Below are 21891 nucleotides of genomic sequence, written 5' to 3'. Positions count from 1 at the left end.
GCTGTTGTAGTGTCCTCAAACCCATGTTAGAGTCTGGTAATGCCTTTGGCAATTAAACCAGCCTCTGGGCCTTGTGGGCACTCTGTGGAGCAAGCCAAGGTAGCCAGTGAATTCTGGCAGGTGTTGCCCTCCATTCTTGTTGCAGGACCATGAAAGATATCCTTGGAGAAAGAGTTTGTACTAAGTTCTGGCAATTACAGCGTCTGTGCTGGCTTTCTAGAAGGGGCCTTGATGCTAGTCAAATTTTTTGCTTGGTTTTGGTTCTTTAATGGTATCGTAATTGTGAAAGGTTTTAATAAGTAGTCCTTACAGGCAAAACCCCTAATGCTTATGCAGATAAATGAACATGTATTATATGTTTATAGTTTATATAAGCTAAATTATATATGCTTATAGCATGGTTAGACTGCCACTTGGCTGACAGGTCCCAGTCTAGGACTAGAGCGGGAGCCGACGTGCACTGAGCGGTCTCAGAACTTGAGCCTGAGCGCTGCCTTGAGCTGCCTTGATCGGTGGGGTGAGTCTCAGCCAGTGACAGCTGAGGGCAATCTCTGTTCAGAGTTGGCCTCTCACAGAAGGTGGTGTCATCTTCTTTCAGGTTTTTGAAGAGTCTTTCAGGTTTCATTAGAATAGTGCTGAGGTTTATATATCCCCTGGAAAGCCCTGCGGGACTGCTGCTTTGATACCTGGTAGAGGAACAGTCAGTTAAGCATAAACCAGGTTCTGCCCACATAAACATTTGTTTGAGTGTTAAGGTTCAGTTTCAGGATAGGGAAAAGGAAACAGCATAATTTTATAAATACTGCTTTGTTGTTAAAGACCAAAGACTTCCTGTTTTGGGATCTCAGGGCTGTTTCTATTTCCACTATAAATGGTGAGGGACTGACCATAAACCTAATGTTTACTTTCATGACTTCTGATGCTTTCTACATGTGCTTAAACTGTTTTCAGGTGGCCATGAGGTTTTGCCAAAAATAGAAATAGCACTTGGAAAAAGAAAAGTAGTTTCATGTCAGCCTAATCTTTAAAAACCTTTCCTTCATTGGTATTAAAGAGGCCATCGCCACAGTACGGTAGCCATTTGTCATAAATATTATTGTTACAAATCAGCTGAGATTTTAGTGTTTTCATTCAATTCTTCCTTACAGTCCTCATGGAACAGAATATTTAATTGGCAGTTTTTGTCTTTAAAGCTAATGAATTAGCGACAGAGTAATGTCCACTTAAAAAATATTGCTCTGCAGTAATTCCATCTACTTGCAGCACTCACAATGGAAGGCTGAAGTGTAACTATTCTGTAAGAACTTGTGTACAAGTTAATTATACAATTGTAATTTATTACAAATTTACCAATAGTAAAGTGAACTAAAAGATACATACTTGAAAATTTAAAAAAAAAAAAAAAGGCAAACTCTTAGGGACTATTTTTGTAACTATCTAAATTTAGGAATAAGATGCACCAAAATTAAACTGGGCTAGAAATAACAAGTACTGAGGAAATCCCAAGAGGCCATTTAAACAGCCTTGAAATTGAGTGGCAATTCCTTGATACAGTCTGGAGCTGTGAGTGGGTGCAAGCGTGGGCTCCATTTCTTCATGGAAAATGAGTTTGTTTAGTATACTCGGTGAGCGAGCGAGCTACCGAGGTCGGCTCTAGAAGCATTTTGGGTCTGCAGAAACTCTCTCATCTCATTTTGACAGTCACCACTGCTGAAAACAGATGGTTCCCACCAGTGGCAGAGGCCAGCTATAGCTGATGGGGTGGTTACAGCTGGAAAGAAAGGAAGGGGCAGGTTGTAGTTTGTTCTTGTTAAAGAGTAAAGCAACGGATATGGTATTTAAAATATACTTAGGGAGGTTACAGATCTATCACTTCTTTAAGTACAGAAAATTATGTATTATCTGAAGATTCTGGTTTAAGTTTTCCCAGAACTTATGGGAGATGAATGCAAAATTGACCTCTGGTCTTGTTAAGGTGCAGCACTGTGAAAGGGCCTGGGGTCGAGTTGTTAATTGATCATTTTTTTGCACCTCTGTGTTTAGAAACAAACCTGCTAAATACAGAATGTCTCGGTTTGAAGGGACCTTCTGAAACCTAACAGCCCAACCAAGCCCCTGATCAACACAGTCATAATTCAGGTTGCTCAAGGACGCGTCCAGCTGAGTCTTCCGCTCGTCCCGGATGGGGATTCTACAGCTTCTCTGAGCAACCCGAAGCAGCAGATCTGTCTTCGTATCCCTCTCTCAGCTGGGGCTGATGGCGCTTCCGTTGCCCTACCTGTAATCCTGCTGCGGCGGGGAGGGGGCTCCGAGACTGCTACGCCACCGACACCTCCTGGTGAAGACTCACCTGCTGCCTACAGAGAGACTTCATCTGTCATTGGTGAAGCTCCTGCGATGAGAGTTGCTAATGTGATGCAACTACTGCTCACGTGGCACCAGATTATCCCAGGTTGCTTCCACCCAACCCCATCTGGCAGAATTTTAAATCCGTTCATCTCGGCACTTACATTAGCGGCACCAAATTTCCTCTCACAACAGACATGATTTTAAATGGAACGACTATTCTATTCTGCTTGGAGTTCAATTTTAAAGAAAAGGACTGTTGCAGTGTGAACCTTTATAGATTTTCGTGAGCCTTGTTACTCTGACAGGGAGCTGACAAAGCTGTAGCTTTAACGACATGCAGCATATCGAAAGGCAGGCAGGCACTGGGTTAATTCAGGGAAGGCAGCAGTACCTGTCGCTAAAGTAAATAAGTATTAAAGAGCCTTTAAATTAATTTCAATTCCATTCATATCACATGGAATCTATACCTCGTACTGCAAGCCCTCCTTCACTAGGAATGCTGAAACTTGAAGAGTTAAAGAAAATACTCATAAGAATAAAACTCCACCAACAGTTTCAGTAATTCAATAATTTATTCATCTAAAAAAGTGTGTAAAAGTATATAGCTCTCATCCACAAGGTATATATGAATGACATTTAAAATGGAGGTCTTTATTATTATTGTTTCTTTTTATCAAAGTCTTTTTTTAGTGTATTGTACCAGCGATATACTGTAGATTTAAAATGAACTTCACATTTTTTTTTTTGTTTTCTTTCAAATTGTCGGCTATATATAAAAGAAGCTCACTGCAAAATGCTCAGAGAAAAAAAAAAAAAAAAAAAAACAAAACCAAAAAGAAATTCAGAACTCCCCAGAAATGTACAGCTTTTACATTTAAAAAAGGTTCTGAAATATACATACAAGCATGCTGGAGATTCCCCACCCCCTCCCTCTCCCTTTAGCTCAAACAACTGTAATAATAATTCTGATTTAGGCATGAATTTCCAAAGTTAGAAATAAAAAAAAAAAATAAAATAACTTTCTTCACTCTGTAGGAAAGCCAGGGCTTGTACATTTCAGATTAATTCAGTAAAAAACTCACAAGTAAAATAATGCATATTTAAGGGAAATATTATACAGAACTTTTCACACTGAAGTACATAAGATTTTTCTTTAAAATCTATTGCCATTCATTTATTTTGCACAAAAACGTATAAATATGTCACCAGCTTCTCTTAACTTAAAAAAATTAAATAAAAGACACCAGATGAAAACTACTCCTTGCTGCCCTTTTTTTATTTTTAATTTTTGCTTAGAACCAGGTTTCTGGGGAAGAAACGCCCCTAGATAAAAACGGCCCATTTAAAAAGAATAAACAAAATAATAATCCAAAGTTCAGATGAATCCTGGGAACAAATAACCCCCAAATGGTAAAAGATTACAAATGTCTACTTTACATTTTTTCCTCCCCAAGTTAAATTTTTTATACAAGTTTACAATCTTCATCTTTTTATGCTCTTCAAAAGGCCTTGAGAATTTTCTTTTCTGATTAAGAAAAAATAGTACTGCAATATTTTTAAAGTCAATTTTACACTGTACACATTAGATACAAATGGTTTGATATCAGATTTTTTTTTTAACCTATACATTGCAAAGAGGATACCCACATGGGAGGTTTGGTGCAGAGAATGAAATAATCCATTTACAGGTTACTTCTCTGACTTCACCTTCTCATTACACAAGCAATTCTTTTTTTTTTTTTTTATTTTATATAATTTGTTTTAAATGTTACATTATCTCAAGAAAAATACTTTTTAAAATCATAGAATTTCATTTTTTTTAACCAGAACATGAAAGTCTTTTGGAAGAACTTTAAAATTTGTAATTTTTTCTCCACAGATAGATAACTAGGTCACACAGCCTGATCAAAGTGCCCGACCCCTCACATAAGGCAGTCCATGCCTGCTGCACAGTGCAACAACAAACATTAGAAAATGGAGTTTAAATATAAACCCCTTGAAGCCTGGAATGAAGGAGTCATAAAAATACTTCAATTAGCCATTAACCTTTAAAATGGCAATCATTTTACTAAACAAAGTAACTTTTCCACCACAGTGGTATAACTTCAAGTACTAATTTAATGATATAATTTTTAAAAATTATTTCTTTGAAATAATATTCCTATAGTCAGAAAAAATACACCAGATTTGTAACTGATTTAGTGTAAACAAAAACCATATTTTTGGATATGTACATGGACGAGTCTGCCCAGAATTAAAGGGCAACTTGGGTTTCAGTAAATACTTTTCTAGCATCACTAAATTTACTGGAAATATATTTCAATCATAGCTCTACAATAGATTAATTTACCACTTTCCATTTGCCCTTACACTGGGCTTTAAAGTATTTTTCCTCCCTACCTCTCTCTCACTCTTCTTCCATTAGGTAGTGTTATCCTTCATTACACACTGGCCATTTCTTGTTTTAACCAGGCTAAATGCAGGTGAGAATTCCTTACAAGCGTGTCCTTACCAGAACACACTTCCCTTCCCAGCTTGGACTTTTGATTGTTATTAGCTCCATTTCTGATTTCTAGGTCAGAAGAGTGAGAGGTATGTAGATAAATAACCCTAGAGTGGAACGGAGCTGGATTTTTAAGATATTCTACTGTTCCTGGTCCTTTATAATTTAATCCCTCCCCTTCCCAAACCTAAAAATAAATAAAGTATCTCCAGACCATTCATATCTACATGGACAGGTAACAAATGCATGCATTCATCCCAATCCACTCTGACAGGAACTCCAGGTAGACAGAAAACTCCAATATTTATACGAGACTACAACTGTGTGGGTTTGTTTTTTTTTTTTCTCCTGCAAAGTCCCAGTTTATGATGATCAAACAACAAAATAAGTTTTGGACAACCCAAACTGGTCACTACAAGGTGTTTTTACTTGCAGGGCTGAAACTGCTCTTGGTGGTTTGTCAGAGTTCCTAATGCAAAAAGATACTGTAGTCTTCCTTAAAAAAATAAAATATTAAAAAAAATAATCACACTGACCAGTAGTTACTGGGCCACCAAACTAACACTGGCTTGAGGTTACTCTGTGTTCACTGTTCTTGGATGTTCCCAGATTTTGGACTGAAGCTGCCGGAGATGTTAATGGGTAGTTTAGTTTTGAACACTGCAGAATTCACATGTGCTTTTGGAGGAACAGAAGCACAGCACAGGACTGGTCTGAAGAGAAGCAAAATTGTGATCTTTGCAGACTGTGGCACGTTTCTCAGGTTGAGGGGAGAATAAGCCAGAAGAACAAGTGCTTTTCTATCTATTAAAGTATATTCATGATGGCATTGTACAACTGAGTGAGCACCACAAAGTGGACAGGAAGGCAGGAGCTGCGATCCTGAGTGGCAGGGTTACACGTAAGCCAGGACAGTGCATTGTACTGCTCCAAAACGAACCTGCAGAAGAGAAATGCAAAGAGAAATGAAACTGGGGTTGTTTACTCCTTTCCTTCTGGCCTTTTCTAGAAGATTTACTTAAAACTTGTCTCCGGTTTCTCCTGGAGATGGAATGTCCAGAGGACTGCCTGGCTCTATGAACGCTGGTGGTGTTGGCAAAGTAGGAAAATCATGGAAGAGCAGGGGAGGGGAAGCATGAATTTTTGGTTTTAATGTGAGTGAACTTGGAGCAAGCTATTTGAATGCAGGCCCTCCCCAGTACATAGCAGAGATTACAGAATCATAGAGATTCAGATGCCATGGTATTCAAGGCCTTGAGCACCTCTGAGGCCAGAGGTTCCACAGCCTCTCTGCGCAACCTGTGCCAGTATTTGATCACATTTTTTGTGTGATCTTCTATCTGGTTAGAATTTCTCATGTTGCAACTTGTATCTGTTGTATCTTGTCCTTTCCCTGTGCACTGCATCATCCTTTTACTCAAAACAAAGACAGCAGTACTCCAGGGCAGCTGTGATAGCTCAGTCCTCTAAGAGGATGCAAATTCAGATCTTCTAGAATAACACATACATCACCAGTTTTGTTAGATTATTCTTCATGTTTCCTGCTGATACTCTCTGCTTGGTGAAATGTGTTCACTGGGGTGTTCCAACCTGAATGCTGTCTCACAGAACAGATCTGTTTTCAGTCTCCAACAGGTAGCACGGAGGCAAACAGTCCTCTAGTTATCTTCAACAATACCATACACAACCCCATATTAATTCAGGAGGAATGTCTCCTTTATATCCCAATTCCTAAGATACTGGTATCAGGAGAGTACTTTTATCTCCTTCTATAAATCATTTTGGTTTGGTGAGTAAAAATAATTATTGACAGTCCCGAGTAGACCACCAGGTAAACAAAACAATCTTTGCAAGGCAAACCAAGGTGTCCCCTTGGTGAGGCAAAGCTGGCTCTAAGTTTCCTTTACACAGCTTTGTATAGTAGTATGGAAAACGGATGAAATAACCCTCAAAATCCTGTTCTTTGGAGGTGGAGGTAGCAGCTGTGGTAAGTTACCCACTGCTCTGAGACACACAGGTAGGGCACAGTAGAGTTATAAGCTGCTGATAAAGCTGAGAAATAATTCTGCCAGGTTGAAAAGAAAAGGTCCCTCTGAAATTTCAGAGCTCGGTTCCTATAGCCTTAGGGAGGGGATGCAAAACCTAAAAGGCATTACCTCAAAACATCTGATGTAGTTTTAGAGTCAAGGGGGTGAGGAACTCGCTGAGAATTTCTGGCAGGTAGAAGCTCATCTGTCTGCGCCACAGAGATATGGTGATGCAACGAGGCCTGTGCAAAGGAAGAAAGCACAAATTAACTCTTCATTTAGCAAATACTTCTGAAGAGTCACAGTGAACAAATATACTCTGAATTGTCTCAGGGCAGCATGCAAAGGTGATGATTCTTTGCTGAACCCACCGTGACCATGTGTATTTCCAAGTTCCATAATGATTACATTTTTGAATAAGCTAACTTTCTGACTGGAATCAAGGATCTTTATAAAGGAACACTGAATTCTGTTCTTAATGTTAGTCAGGGAAGAAGTGATGTGGGGAAACACTTGGGATGTGTCAGTGGTTCTTCTGGTATTTCAGTAACAAACCACCCTGAGTCTTCAAACTCCCTCACAGTAGGAGACCCGTCACGGAGCGCCAGGTCGTGGTGGGGTGTCCACCCCGAGCACTTAGCGCAGCCTTTGTCCTGCTCCCTGCTGGTCCTGCTCCCTGCTGGTGCGCTTTCTCCATCGGCCTCACCCTGCTTCTGGAGAGAGGCTCCTGCGTTAGCTTAGACAGGAGTAGGAAAGGGATTTCATATTGATCATGTGCTGGGGGTAGAGCAACCATGGAAGCCTTTCAAGTGGGTAGCCTAACACGCCACGCTGCCTGCCGAGGCAAAACCTCTCATTTATACTCCTCCAATTATGGCACGCACATTAGAGGTGAAATACTTGAGCTCAAAAATACTTAATCCAAATCAGACAAAGATGACTTGAATCTGTATGCCTCACATGCCGTACAAGTTTCCTAATTGCAGCGCTGTGCAGCATAAAGGAGACAGCACCCCCTGCTCACTCAGTGGTGTACAAGTTACTGCATGAATTCAGCCCCTTGCTTTTATTAAAAACTGTCCAAACCAAAACGGTATGTTCCAAGTCAAATTAAACATTTAATTCAGCCTAGATCTGAGAGAGCAATTGTGTTGGGCTGGGGGGTGGTGAGGTAGGGAAGGGTGGTGGCTCCTTCTCTCTAGTACAGATCTAGTATAAGCTTACGGAAGGAATTCATAAAGTTGCCTGGAGCTCTGCTGACTATGTTTTTACTGCTGGAACTGAAACACAGTCTTTGGATTACTCATTCACAAAAAAAAGGTAGTTTTAAGTTTAGCCTATAACTTCATCTCTAGCTCCAAAAACATGGTGGTTTATTTTTCATATTATTTTGAGATCTCCATTCTGTTGTTTAAAGAAGAGCACATACTTCAGGAAAATCTATCCATGGAAAGAGCGGAGCACATGGAATAAAGTTTGGTACTTTGCTGGTGGAGGTGCTATACTGAATATAGAGTCTGCCATGCTGACTGCAAGTCACTTATCACTCCTAAAATTGCTTATTTGAGGAAAGAATCGAGAAATACTGAACACCTTTACGCTGATAACTGCCTGATAGACATGGATGAGAGAATTTAAGTTAAGAGACTTGCAAAAATGTTTAGTATTTGTTAATTAAACTGGGAATGGATAAAGTAAGTGGTACTATCTTCACTATTCTATATGTTGTTTGCTCCAATAGTTATGTGATGCTATTCAAGGCAGATGGTTCATCTTCTTTCCATGCTCACTAGTTTACATCTTTTGGATTTGTTCAAATAAGAAGCCACATGACACTCCACAGGGATCAGTGAATCTCTAGTAGTTGAACCAATTCTGATGTACACGTCTCACAAGCACTTGTGATTCTGGAATGGAAGGTATCAGGTTCACTGCGACCCTACAGACTCCACTGTGCAACTTTCACAACTAGGGAAACAGAAATGGATAGTAAATGCTCTACCTGGAGGTGCTACTCTCCTTTCTAACTTTTAATCTACCTGTTACGGTGGAATAGAAGGTATGTCCCTCCTGTCTTAGACTGACTGAAAATGAAAACCAGGACAGTTCCACAATACTGCATACAGCTTTGACGATTCAGTATTTTAGAGGCTGCCAAACTATTCTGTTTTCAGGTAAGGGCTTTAGCAACAGAGAATGAAGTTTTAATAGCCAGCTATCTTAAGGAAATTTAAACCTGAAATTGCATTTCCATTTCCAGTACTGTCACAGTTGTGGTAACACACAAAGGCAACATATTCAAAGAAAATTCATGGGATAGAAAGTTGTGGTTAACATGCAAAGGCAACATATTCAAAGAAAATTCATGGGATATAAATAGAATTCTTCTGCTTCCCCTGTGAAAGGATACCAAGACAGACCTTCAGGAAGAGGGGACACTGGTTTTGCGCCTGAGGACAGGATGACCAGAACCACTGCGGAAGATTCTCGGCTTTGGCAGTTGATACGAAGTATCCAAGAGCAAGAGGTTGCTGCTTCAGTTCTTCAGGGGCTTCTCGGGAAAGGAGACGTTCCCCTTCCCTCTGAAAGAAGAGTTGAACAGGCAGGTTTGTTGTTTTATGTCATTACATCCTGCTCCAGTAACATTAATTTTGTTTACTAATTGCTCAATATTTAATCCAGTTCTGTCTTGTCATTAATGAGCTATCCTTTAGTCATTCATGAGTCTTAGTCGAAGTTGTCTAATCCCTTCCTTTTTCCCCTGTAGCGGGGTTCTCCAGGCTTACATTCCAGAATTACTTCAGATTCCCTGACAGCAATGTTAACCTCCTAAACTGAACTAAGTACATGTGGAATTTGATGCTACAGTAACTCAGAGGTACTGGGCTGTGGCTGTGAACCTGAACAGCTTCTTGGGTGCATGCAGAGAGAAGACCAGTGTTGAGTTTAAGTTTATGAAGCCTCATAGGCTTTTCCTAAACATATCAAAGACAGCAGCTTGCACTGCAGATCCTCCTGACTTCAGCTAGTGGAAGGATGGGTTACACACTCAAATATGGAAGAACAGAGAGTGTCTGCATCTTTATGAGTTTGGTTGTGTTTGCTTTTTCAGCCAGTTACATTGATAGCTTGGAAAAAAAATGCTACACTTGCTATTCCTTGCTATGGACACTTGGACAGTAGATGCTATGCTTTGTTTATATTTGTGCTACCAAGAGGGGGGGGAAGTGTGGGGGAAAGGAAATGGCTGTCCTGCTTTTCAATTTCTATCACTTCTTCATTTATTTACATACTGTATTTTTGCAGTATTAGTTACTTATATTCTTATGTATGGACCAGAGTTATTTGGAGAGGAGAGAGTTAAACAATGAGAAACTGGCTGTAAAACTAATTTCATCAGACTTTGAGTCACTGCCTGTCAGTGTATATGTTTGTGATTTTATTTCTGTAGAGTAAAACCTAGATGAACCTTCCATACCCAGGGCTGTTGGATAGGAACGCTTGGTGTGAGCTTGCTTAGCTTGTGTGTGTGTATATACACATTCTTATCTGTCATGAACAACACTACCAAACCTGCAAGGGTCTCCTTAGGTATCGGAAAGGGTGACTGCCATTCCATTCTAGAGCATTCCTATTTCAAATGTATTTGGTTTTCTCAGAAGACCCTTTATTATTTTGCTTTTAATTTTATTACATAGAGGAAAAACCCAAAAGATGCCTGCAAGTATTTAAGCTTCTAACTTATCCCAGAAGAACTGGGATAGCAGTTGATTTAATCCATAAACATCTTTTAAGTCAGTAGGTTAAAAAAACCAACTCTGCACAGAAACCAGCTTAATTCACAAAGCCTTCACCCCTAGTCCTTCAAGCAGGTCTTTCTCCAACAGTAATATCTGGATCAGGAATCAAAGAAAGTTAAACAGTCCATAAAGCCTGGAGAAGGCTGCAGCTCACCTGGGCCTGGCTTTGGGCGCTCAGAAAGCCCAACAGCAAACCTTGAAACTGGCTGCTGGGCAATCAGGACTTACACTGCTAAACTGCAGCAATCAATTATGGGTTACATGGACGAAGGCTTGACCTTCCCCGACCCACAAGGTAATGATCACACGCTGTTGCTTTTTTAAAACCAAAAATTACACATCAATTACTAGGCCCTCGTTAATGGTTAAACTGAATTACTATGACAGGTTCATCTAGAAATGGCTTGGCCAAGTCTCTAAGCTCTCTGGTCATTAACCTTTTGGTGCTGTTCTTAAGCCACTTGGATGGAGTTCCACTGAGAGCGAGTTTTGTAAATGCATTTCTAAAAGTGAAAGAATAGAGATTGTTGAACGAACTAAGTAAGAGAGAGAAATTGTAATGAGTGATGAGTTGTGATTTATGGCTGGAGGGTTTAGTAACAGAATTTAAAACTTTAAATTTGCCCACATACCAGTTTGAAATAACCAAGTGACTGTAATGTGCAATTATTTACCCTTTTAAAAGTGGGTTGGAGTATTAACATAAGGTAAGGTGGCTGTGTAATGAGATCACAAAATACAGCATTGGCATTTTTGTGGCTGATGCAGAAGTAAGTTTTTCACTCACAAACTGTACTAAGCTGACCACTGAAGCATTTTGGCAGAGAATGCCAGGAAAATACAGGCAGGACTTTTTCCTTCCAGGTGGTGAAATTAACACCATTTAGGTAGTCACATTCAGGCAGTGAGAATTCTTTTCTTAAGATATCTTACTTACATTTAGAAAAATGCAGTGCTTTGTTATAGAGGCTGAATGAGTAGCATCATTCACAGGCAAATATCTCAGCTGTACATATACCTCCTTTAAGTATCTATTCCGTACTTCCTTTCATACCAGATTTATAGGTTCTCTCAAGACTGTCTAAAGCACCAGTGATGCTGGTGCAGATCCAGATCCAGTTACTTAAATTATTACAGATCACTAAACCAGAACTTTTAAATCCATAGGGTTATCTGTTTCTTGTATAAAAGTTAACCTCCTTCTTTAATAAAATACTGTATTATTTAGTAAAGAAGTAATATGCTACTGCCTTAAATGTACTATTTCTAGAAAACTTCACAGGAAATTATGAAGTGTCAAACTTTGACATACTTGTGATGAAAACCATTTTAAGAGCCAGGTAAGTCTCTTACACAATTAAATGTGTAAGTAAAAGAGTTCCATCACACATGATCCAAATTATGCTAAAGCTGATTCAAAAAATACCTTGAATTACCAAAAATAATTTGCATTCTAAGTAATCATTGGTGTTGGAACCAACTTTATAAAAGCCACTTCAAACAAAAATAACTTACAAACACTATCTGCTCTGGGCTAATTTTTACTAAGAAAACAACATTTGCATAAACATCCAGCACCTGCGGAGTTTCTGTGGGTAGGTGTTTATTATTAAGAGAATTATCTCCCTTCTTGCCTCCCCTAGAAATTCATGTGAACAGAGCTGTCATATCTTCCTTTCTCTCAAAGACTTGTCACTTTGTGCCAGGGACATTCCATGTGATTTTCCAGAAAAAAATGGATGAGTACAGATTAAATTTATACAGGGTCGTTAGACATGGCTCTGCCACACAAAAATAAAGCTTCTCTCTTCCTCTCAGTCATCTTATACACTAACAATTCACTCTAGAGACGTAAACAGTCAAGGCAGAGGCACCTTCTACAATAGGATTTAACCAGGACCTTCAATTTTAATGTTAAATTCTGCTTGCTGTTGACCTTATTACACTTGAGAATCTACAGGAAAAAGGATTTTTGTTTGAGGATCTGGGTCTTTTTTTTGTGTTTTATTTTAAGTAGCATATGCCCTGAAGTGCTACAGCCTTACCCTACTATGCTGAGAGTGAGGTCCCACTCCAATGCCAGATGGCGATCCAGGGGAAGGAACTGGGGAGGAATTTGGTGAAGAGTGAAGATTCCCTGTTATTAAAATTCTAATGTCATTGTCCATGTCATCGGGGAATGGGAGGTCAAACATGTCATCTGAAAAGGAAACAAAAGAAAAATGATTTCCAATGTGCTGTACTCATTTTTGTCAAGAAAGTTTTGTAATTTATTACCATTCCCTTTAATTTATTATCATTCCTTTTTTTTTTTTTTTTACATACTCTTAAGACAGATGAAAGCAGAGATAAACACTTTGCTGTTTAATCCTTATTAGTACCTTTGACTGCAACCGCACAGACTTGAAAGGAAAAGTTGGCAGACATTTATTAAAATCATGAATTTTAACAATGGTCATAGAGTGAATAAAAATTCTGTCATACCAGCCTAATAAAAATGGAAACTGAATTTTGTAACAGAAAAAATGACACCTCTCTGCAGTTAGTCACAGAAACGCATTACCAAAATACTTGAAATACATTAAAAACCCCTATGTATGTTACTCTCAGTAGGTGCTGCTCTTCAGGCTTCTAGTGCTACACACCAGCACTTTGGCACGTTTGCTCAAAATATTCTGGGAGCAGCCCTGGCAGCTTCAAGGAAATTGCTCACGGAATCAGCACGGGCAGCAAGGCCTGTGCCACACTCACAGGCAATGTACCTTCATGATTATTTCAAATACTGCACCAGGATTTCCTACAACACAGCTTTTAATATTTTACTTTTGTCTCAGCAATTAAATACGGGAGTATTATCATAACTTGCTATTTTAATTTGGTTTATGTTAATATGTGGTAAGGCTGTAAAGATACAGTGAAAATGTGTGTGCATTCTGTGAGAAGTACATTCCATTACTCAGTCATTTGCAACACAGGTTATGATACCACGAGTGATTTACATGATGGAAAGCGAAGACATTATAAACACCAAGCAAAAAATTCCAAGCATCACAATATGGTTTATAGGGTTTTTTCCTTACCCAGATTTCTCAGCAGGCAAAGACATTTAAACAGTATAATGATATTTAAAGTACATCTGAGGGCACAGAAAGGGACAGTGGGAGCTGTCTGAATTAACTGGATTAATTAGAATTGCAGCCAAATTTATACTAAAACACATGGAGCCCTAAATAAGAGTCATGCATTTTACATTTTATAATAAATAATTTTTTATGATTTTTATAATAAATTATAAATAAATATAAGAATTTACTCTGCAAGAACATGGAAAAGGATGCGTGTGTCTTGAGCTAATTTCATCTGAAGTCCTAGTGTTAAAATAGGCAGGTAGTTGTTTTTCTTCATCTTCTGAAGAGAAACAATGGGTTGCAAGAGCAATGAATTAACTTAAGTTTATTAACTTCTGTCCTACAACCTCAGTAAAAAAACAGAACTCATGTCATGCTCTGCTTAGCCTCCAAAGCATAAATGAGATGGCTAATAGTATAGGAAGCAGTTTAATCATTAAGTAGAACAGAGTTAAGAAAATTAAATTTAACACCATTTTGGAAAACGCCAGTTCTTGTACCTGATTCTAATTAGCATCTGAAGCACTAAAGGGCAGGTTAATGCAGGTTAAATATTTGTCAGCACAGCATTCAGTCAGGATTCTGGGGCCTTGAAAGGACAGCTGCTTAAGTATTAAGAGGGGTAACTTCCCTTCTGTGAGGCCCACTGAAATTCCAGGAGGAACAGATCAAAGGAGACTCTTTCCTTAAAAATAGTGTGTCTTTCTTCCTCGCTATACTGTAGCTTCCCTCTTCATAAAATACTTCTATTATAAACTGTTTGTAGTTACTCATGATTTAAATTATTTTACAATCATTTTTAAGGATTTATGGCAAAACAGGAAAATACTTATTTGATATAAAGTATTAACCAGAGTCTCACTGACACAAACTACAGGGTTAAAAACGCTTGAAAAAGCACGCTGCTAACATTAAGAATTCGGGTTGGTCTATTTTGCCTACTTTACAGGGAGATTAAAATTATAAAACAAGCACCTGCTTCCTCACAGACTTTGTACACAACAGGGCATGAAGTGAACCACTACTATAAAAAACAAGTGGGCCTGACCAAGTCCCAGCAACAAGAAAAAGCATCTTATAGTCTGTGCCATGATTGGTCCATATCACTTTTGGAATAAACCAGTATGATTATCTGAAACAGACTTCAGAAAAAACACAGTATATTATCCTGTAACTATGAAGTACAGTGTTTTTCTCTTTAAATCAAATTAGGGTGGCGTGGGGGCCGTGGGAGAACACTGGTCCACTCAGGTTTTTTACTGACGACTGGTACAGCGCTGCTGATGTTCTGAACAGGGGACTGAGCACTGGCAAGTATTTCACCTCTTACACCAGACACGTGCTTACTTACCATTAGTAGGGCTGAATCCATCCTCATTGGGGTAATTTGCTGGTGCCACCTGGATAGTAGCAGAGGTTGGGAAAACCAGGATGTGTGTACAGGAGGCATCCTGAGGGGTATTGAGCTGCGATGACTGCAGATTCAGCGCAGTACTCCGGCCAAACACTGATCCCATAGTGACAGCATCTTCCAGAAGAGAAGCAATGGCAGAGACATTAATTTGAATCATCTCCAAAATATATGTTCTGTGTTCAATTAAATTTCTGTGCATCTGATCTGGATTTGCAAGCTAATACATGTGTTTGAAGGTTCTTATCTTAAAAAGAATAAATTACTGGAAGAGCTTGAAATTAAGATCACAAGTTGTATAGATAATGTTTAACTATGTGAATTCCCATACAATGCTCCACCTTTCCTTTCATTCTGCTACCCCTTAATCAAAGATTTACTTGTTAAATGAGCAAGTTAAATTTATTTTTGACACATACATCTGTATAATTATGAAATATACCCCACTTTGGTTGACATGAAAAAAAGCGTAACTTGCCATCTCTTTTCTCATGTTACAAATTCTCTGCTTTGAAAATTATTCAACTTGGTGAGTAATTTTCAAGCTTGTTTAATTCTGTTCCATGTAGTAATCTTTTATTTCTAGACTTAAAAAAAACAGAGTAGTTTGCAAGGATATGTCACCGCATACATTAAAAAGTACGAGCTTCTGTAATACAACAAATAAGTAAAGGGAACCTCAAAATTAAACTTTATTTCAACTGAACTCCGTGGACTGCTTATAATAGAACTCTCTAAATAACTTAAGCATATGAAAAGGCAAGCAGGTTTATCCTTACTTCTATTTACACAGACTCCTACTCTTTCACACCGTCGCCTCTTAGAGTGTCTGCACTCCTCCTTGCATGAGGGCGTCTACATCACATTTCAGCTGATGAGAACTGGCCCACCTGAAAACATGACCTCCCCAAGGAGAAGTCATCTGTTCGGCAGTGGCCTACAGTAATCCTTCTCCCTAGGAGCCTACACTCCCAGTGTAGCATCTCTTCATGGCACTTTGGGGAATTCTGCTGGCTTAACCTATTTTCCACCACATTTAGCCACGCTAGTCAAGGTCTTCTTGTTGGACTTGAAAGTCTCCCAAAATTAATGTGCTGGTGTGATAAGTATGATAAAAGTTTCACTGGCACTGAAGTAGTTGGGTAAAATTTACCTGGCATCACAACAAATGACCCCTGTGGCTCCATGGCAACTAAGCAGGCACTGAGGATAGAAGGAGAGTCTGCTGACGAGATGCCACACATGCGGCACACCTCCTTTAGTTGTTTGCTGATTGTCTGCAGGGAACATTCCCCAAGGAGGATACTCCAGTCTGAAATGAATAAACAACATGATAGAACAGAAGAGTTCTGAAAAAGCCAGCGCTTTCTTGAAAACAGCAAAATACTAGTAACACTTGGCATTTCTTTAACACTGTACTATCCAAGACTGCATCCCCATGTAAAGAAGGTGTATGGTGCTGTGAGCTCGGTATTCGAGCAGTTACTGCAGAGTATTTTATTGTGTGGTAGTTTGTTGGTTTTCCCATGAGCTAACTGCATTACTCTGACAAATCACTGAAGATGATGTGTTTCTCTAAGAATGAGTCTTTCATTCTACCTGTAAAGTAGAGGAGGTATTTCTCTGACGTGAAGCAGGGCAACATATAAGGATTATTCTTTAAGATTTTTTTTTAATGCTTTTTTAGTTACATACAAATCTTTTCCTAAAACACACTGGTTCCTTTTTCAAAAAGGACATCTGTTTTCATCTAACATGCTGCACAGTTGGAATACTTGAAACATAAGCAGAGATATGAAAATACACTAAATAAAGCAAATTTCAGCAGAGGTGTAGATATACATTCAAGAAACTACGTTTAGTCATTTAAATGACATTATGTGGAAGGCAGGGAGGGAGGGAGTTGCTGATTACATTCTTAATCTGTTTTCCTGCCTTCGTTCCACTTAACTCCCATGTGTGTGATGGATACCAAATTCCCCTACCAGGGCAGGCAACGGCTCTTCTTCCCTGCATGTACTATATGGGAGAAGGCATTTAATTAGTACTTTCCCCCCCCGCAAAAGTATTTCTTTGTGCTTTCAGACTGAATTGTTATTTATTGTGCACTGTTCTAAATTTTTCTTCCAATCTCATGAAATAGAGAATTTCTTACAATAAGCTAATCAGAGGAATTCATGTCTCCTTCAGTTGTTAATGTAAAAGGACAAACACTCATGAAATATCTTTATCCTCCTGTCTAATTTATCTTCATGTTCCAGCTCAGGAGATGGGTGAAGACTGAGCGCACCCTCTCACAATCCTATTTTCTTCCAATTAGTTACCAAACAAAACCTGAATAATGGCCACAGCCAGTAGAAATGGAAGAAAAGATGCTGAATGCCTGTATTTAAATGAGTGTGAGGAGTCACTGCTGAAGTGAAGCCAGGCAGTCCCCACCTATACCAAAAACACTCCAGAGCTCCCTTGAAGTTCCCAAAAGCTGTTAGGAAAGCTAAATCTTGGGAACTTAACACTGATTATCAGTGTTATCAGTGATTATCAGTTAGTTTTGTATACCACAGGAAAAAAAAATAATTTTTTCAGTAACTTTTTTTGCAAGACGTTTTTGATTGCTTATCTTATGTTTAGGTTTAGGAATCAGAACTGAATCCTGTTTCCATTTCTGTGACAGGATAACTATAGTTCAGATCTGTTTCTAACATGTGACGAATTCCATGACTTCCACTTGGAAGTACAGTGTGCAAATACTAGTGAATCTACACAACATCCACAAGACATGAGGGAGTAACATCAAACCCAGTGTACAAACAAGCAAATTGTTTATGGAAACCAATACAAGAATTCAGTGCCAGGGCAGGATTATCACACTCAATTTTCTAGTTTTAAAGGTTCATGATCAATTCTGTAAGTCATTCTGCCTTGCACACTGAGGCCACATCTTCACTCCAAAGTCACAGCGACAGCACTGACACTTCATACCTTTTAACTCCCCGTGGCCCAGGCGGCCGAGCCGCCCGATGACAACTCTCCAAGGCAGTGATGTCATCTGTACAATACCAATGCACCATTCCCACAGCTTCTGCAGACCAATTTTACGTGCAGACAACTTGCTCCTCCTTGACCTGGAGGTTAAGGAACAACAGAAAAAAAAAAAAAAGAGAATTGAGGACAACATTCAGATTTCTAGTCTATATAATTATTTCACTGCTTACCCTCTGTAGTTCTTACAGTTCTGTAGAGTACCTTAACTTTTACTAACAAGAAGCAGAAAAAGTATGTGTCTGCTTTCAGTACTATTATGGCAGTGACATGCAAGAGGTGTCAATATGCTGAGCAACATACCAGTTGTTCTTGAAGACAAGATTTGTAGGTAGCATTTGTAGAGCAGGTGTAACAGTTTTTTTCCTCTGCAGTTTATAAGTTATAAAAATGGCAACTGAATTGTTTTCACTGTAACATTATCATGATCACATCAGCAGGAAATATGATTAGAAGGAATGTGCAAGAAGCTGATGGAAGTGAGAGATGACAACTATAGACCTAGATATAATGTAAAAAGAAAAGGTTTCTACCTGTTTGGTAAATCAATATTAACTATGCAGGTTTCCAGCAATTCACCATGAAGGTCAGTGCAGGATGCCAGAAGCCAACGCTGATCATGAGACAAACAGTATCCAACAAAAAGCACGTTGTATTTCTGACTGGCCTCTCCAAATGTTTCTCCCAGCTCTGTCTGTTTGTCTTTGATGGGTGCCAATATGAAAGGAGGCGAGTACAGCTGGATTGGGCTGGGCCTCTGCAATAAAGTCAACATAATCATCATCAGATCTATCAGAAACTGTTTAATGCAAGAAACGCACAAACAGATTGGCAGCGAGTACAGAAAAATATGAGTTTGAAACAATAAATAAATTCAAGGCACTCACAGTCAGGAGAGATACTGGGAAAAGGGTGGTTATAGACAATTCATTTCTGCTAGTTAAAACTGATGCACTTCAGACCTTATCTAAAGATTTCTTTTTACATACAGGGAAACTAAGGTATGAAACAGTCTTTGGACAGGGTGATACCAGTCTCTGAAACAGTCCTGTTCAAACCTGTTATTCTGCCTATCCTTTTGCTAAAATTGATGCCATCTGCTCACCTCTGCCCATTCACATACTGCCTACAGAACAACGGGCAGCACGATCTGATGTGAGGTAGCAGGGACTTAACTCAAACTGCTCAGGTAGAGCTCAGACTTCACGTACAGTTTTCTACCAAGACATTAGGTATAACAGACTTGCGTGAACACCAGGCATGATGTCAGGAATTCTTTAAATCTTACAGCTCGCAGTTTAATTCAGAAATCCTTTAGTTTTCAAATCAGAATTGAACTAATTCATCAGATGTGCTGTACATGTGATAATGCTGCTCTTTAAGAAACAAACTACCCTTCCGAAAACCAACCTGTAACAGGTTATAAGAAATCAAGGCCATTTAATGATAAGCAGATGCAAATTAGTATTATAAATAATATATGGACAGTCCTGCAGAGCCTGACAGTAGTAAGGTATTAAATCCATCTTTTTTTTTTTTTTTTTTTTTTTAATTGTCATAAAATCACAGGAGGCTGGGACTGGAAGGGACCTCTGATCATCTAGTCCAATCCTCCTGCTTAAATGGTCAATTAAAGCAGGTTGCTCAGGACTCACTGGACATATCAGAGATACTGGATGATATCTCCAAGGATGGAGATGCTCAGCCTGCCTGGGCAACTGTTCCAGTGTACAATCACCCCTACAGTAAAAAAGTTTTCTTGTGTTTTTTCATTTAATCAGTATTTCTTGTATTTCAATTTGTGCCCACTGCTTCTCGTCCCATCACTAGATACCACTGAGAAGAGCCTGGCTCCATCTTCTTTACTCCCTCCCATCAGGTATTTGTACAGGTTTATCAGAGCCCTCCTGGCTAGATAACTGCAGCTCTCTCAGCATCTCTGCAGCTGGCAGATGCCCCCATCCCTTAAGCATCTTTGTGGCCCTTTGCTGCATTTGCTCATGTGTCCATGTTTCTTGTACTGAGGAGCCCAGAACCAGACACAGACACTGTCCAACAGGACCTCCAGGTTGCCTCTGGCAAAGCTGCTTTCCAGATGGTTGGCCCCAAACCCATCTTTGCTTTATAACTCCTCTCTGAAGAAAAAACACGATGGGCCTGGCCACACTTGCTCAGTAATTTAGAAATTGTCAGGGTATTTTCTTAATTTTTCAGGCAAAGTTTGGAAGTCTGCAGTGCAGACCGATAGTAAACACATGTAAAATGGAAAAAGTAGAGATCTGATTAATTAAGTATGCTAAATGCAAGCTGCTCATGAAAACATTTGCCCCTTTTTTAGTGTCTTTCATCTCTTCAGGAAATTAAATGTGAAATGCAAAGTGTAAGTTAATCAGCTTAGAGGAAAAGTAAGTTGCAATGTTTTCTTAGAGACATTAAGGGGTATCGTATTTCTGCTTATGTCACTTTCTAGAAGTGTTCTGCCCTGGCAACAGCGCAGGAACATTAATTAAAGGGAGGGAGATGCTTGCAGGGGTCTTGCAAGTTTATTGCTCATCCCCTCACACCTAAAGAGCTTGAAGCATGACTGTTGTAACTTGCTGCAACATCCATCCTGCTGAAGAGAGGCCTTTCTGAGGAGAGGATGAGGAGAGAATGTGGAGAGGAGACACCTGGGGTGATACCGCTTTTAGAGATTTTCAGTGAGAGCTTATGGTTTTACGTGAGTAATGAAACGTTGGGTTTATGATGATTTTGAAACTAGGTTTTTAAAGCCTAACAAGCATGTCTTTATCCCAAAGTAAGTGTTTGTTTAGTTGGTCCACTAAATCTAAATAAAACAGTCATCATTACCTTTCAAAGAATGAAAAGCATTCAGAGAAAGGAGGATGGATTATTCTTCTTTTGAAATCCCTAAAATTCCAGAAACAGGGCTTGAATATTTACAGTTTAAAAAACAGATGAAAGATAAGACCACTGAAATAGGGGGATTTCTCCACACCTCAGGGAATTAATATAATATCTGCAATTAGGCACACAAGCTTATTTAATATATATGCATATATACGTATATGAATAAATGTTGGACATAAACACTTTCTTGTAGGAGTGCTATAGACTAAAATTACAAAATGTCTCAGAATCCCAAGTAACAGCATACATTTTCTCTTCTTTCATACTGATCACACCTTTTACTTTGACTCAAAACCAGAAGCATAAAATGTTTTGAAAGCAAGCAGTCTGACATTTTTCTTACTATTTTCTATTTAGTAGTAGCTTACCTTTTCCCTTTATATTATCATTGTCTTCTATACCTTCAAAAAATACTCCTAAAAGTATTTTTTCTACTCTTTTTTTGATATTTGAGAGAAGCGATTACAGTTTATTAACAGACTTTCATTTTCTTGACACCAATACTAACCTCAGGATTTTTGAGGGTCATCTCAATGCTGGCAGCTGGCCCAAAGCCTGTGAGAGACTTGATGTGAATCTGTGTGGGCAGCGGCCTCCTGCACTGGCAGTACACCGAAAACGCCAACGACTTCAAGTGCTGAATGTAGAAAACCTGTTCATCCTTCATTGTCTGCAGCATGTACTGGCAAGGCACAATCTAGATAATTCATATAAACAATAA

At 39.0% G+C, this 21891-nt stretch overlaps 1 protein-coding gene across 2 annotated transcripts in view; it reads right to left on the bottom strand.

The window, feature by feature from the left end:
- Positions 1-2902: 2902 nt before the first annotated feature.
- The window catches only part of MED13L (mediator complex subunit 13L), a 201580-nt gene continuing 182591 nt past the window's right edge, over positions 2903-21891 (bottom strand). For both annotated transcript variants that reach the window (XM_074887679.1, XM_074887680.1), the window contains 9 exons: positions 21679-21867; positions 18794-19017; positions 18201-18343; positions 16372-16530; positions 15159-15335; positions 12725-12879; positions 9300-9461; positions 7009-7121; positions 2903-5792 (listed from right to left, as the gene is read on the bottom strand). In XM_074887679.1, the coding sequence (XP_074743780.1) occupies positions 5660-5792; positions 7009-7121; positions 9300-9461; positions 12725-12879; positions 15159-15335; positions 16372-16530; positions 18201-18343; positions 18794-19017; positions 21679-21867 (1455 nt within the window). In that variant the 3' untranslated portion in view covers positions 2903-5659. The remainder of the gene's footprint in view (positions 5793-7008; positions 7122-9299; positions 9462-12724; positions 12880-15158; positions 15336-16371; positions 16531-18200; positions 18344-18793; positions 19018-21678; positions 21868-21891) is intronic.

Source organism: Strix uralensis, chromosome 17 (assembly GCF_047716275.1).
Source record: "Strix uralensis isolate ZFMK-TIS-50842 chromosome 17, bStrUra1, whole genome shotgun sequence".
Taxonomy (NCBI): Eukaryota; Metazoa; Chordata; class Aves; order Strigiformes; family Strigidae; genus Strix; species Strix uralensis.
This window is presented reverse-complemented; position numbering and strand designations above follow the sequence as displayed.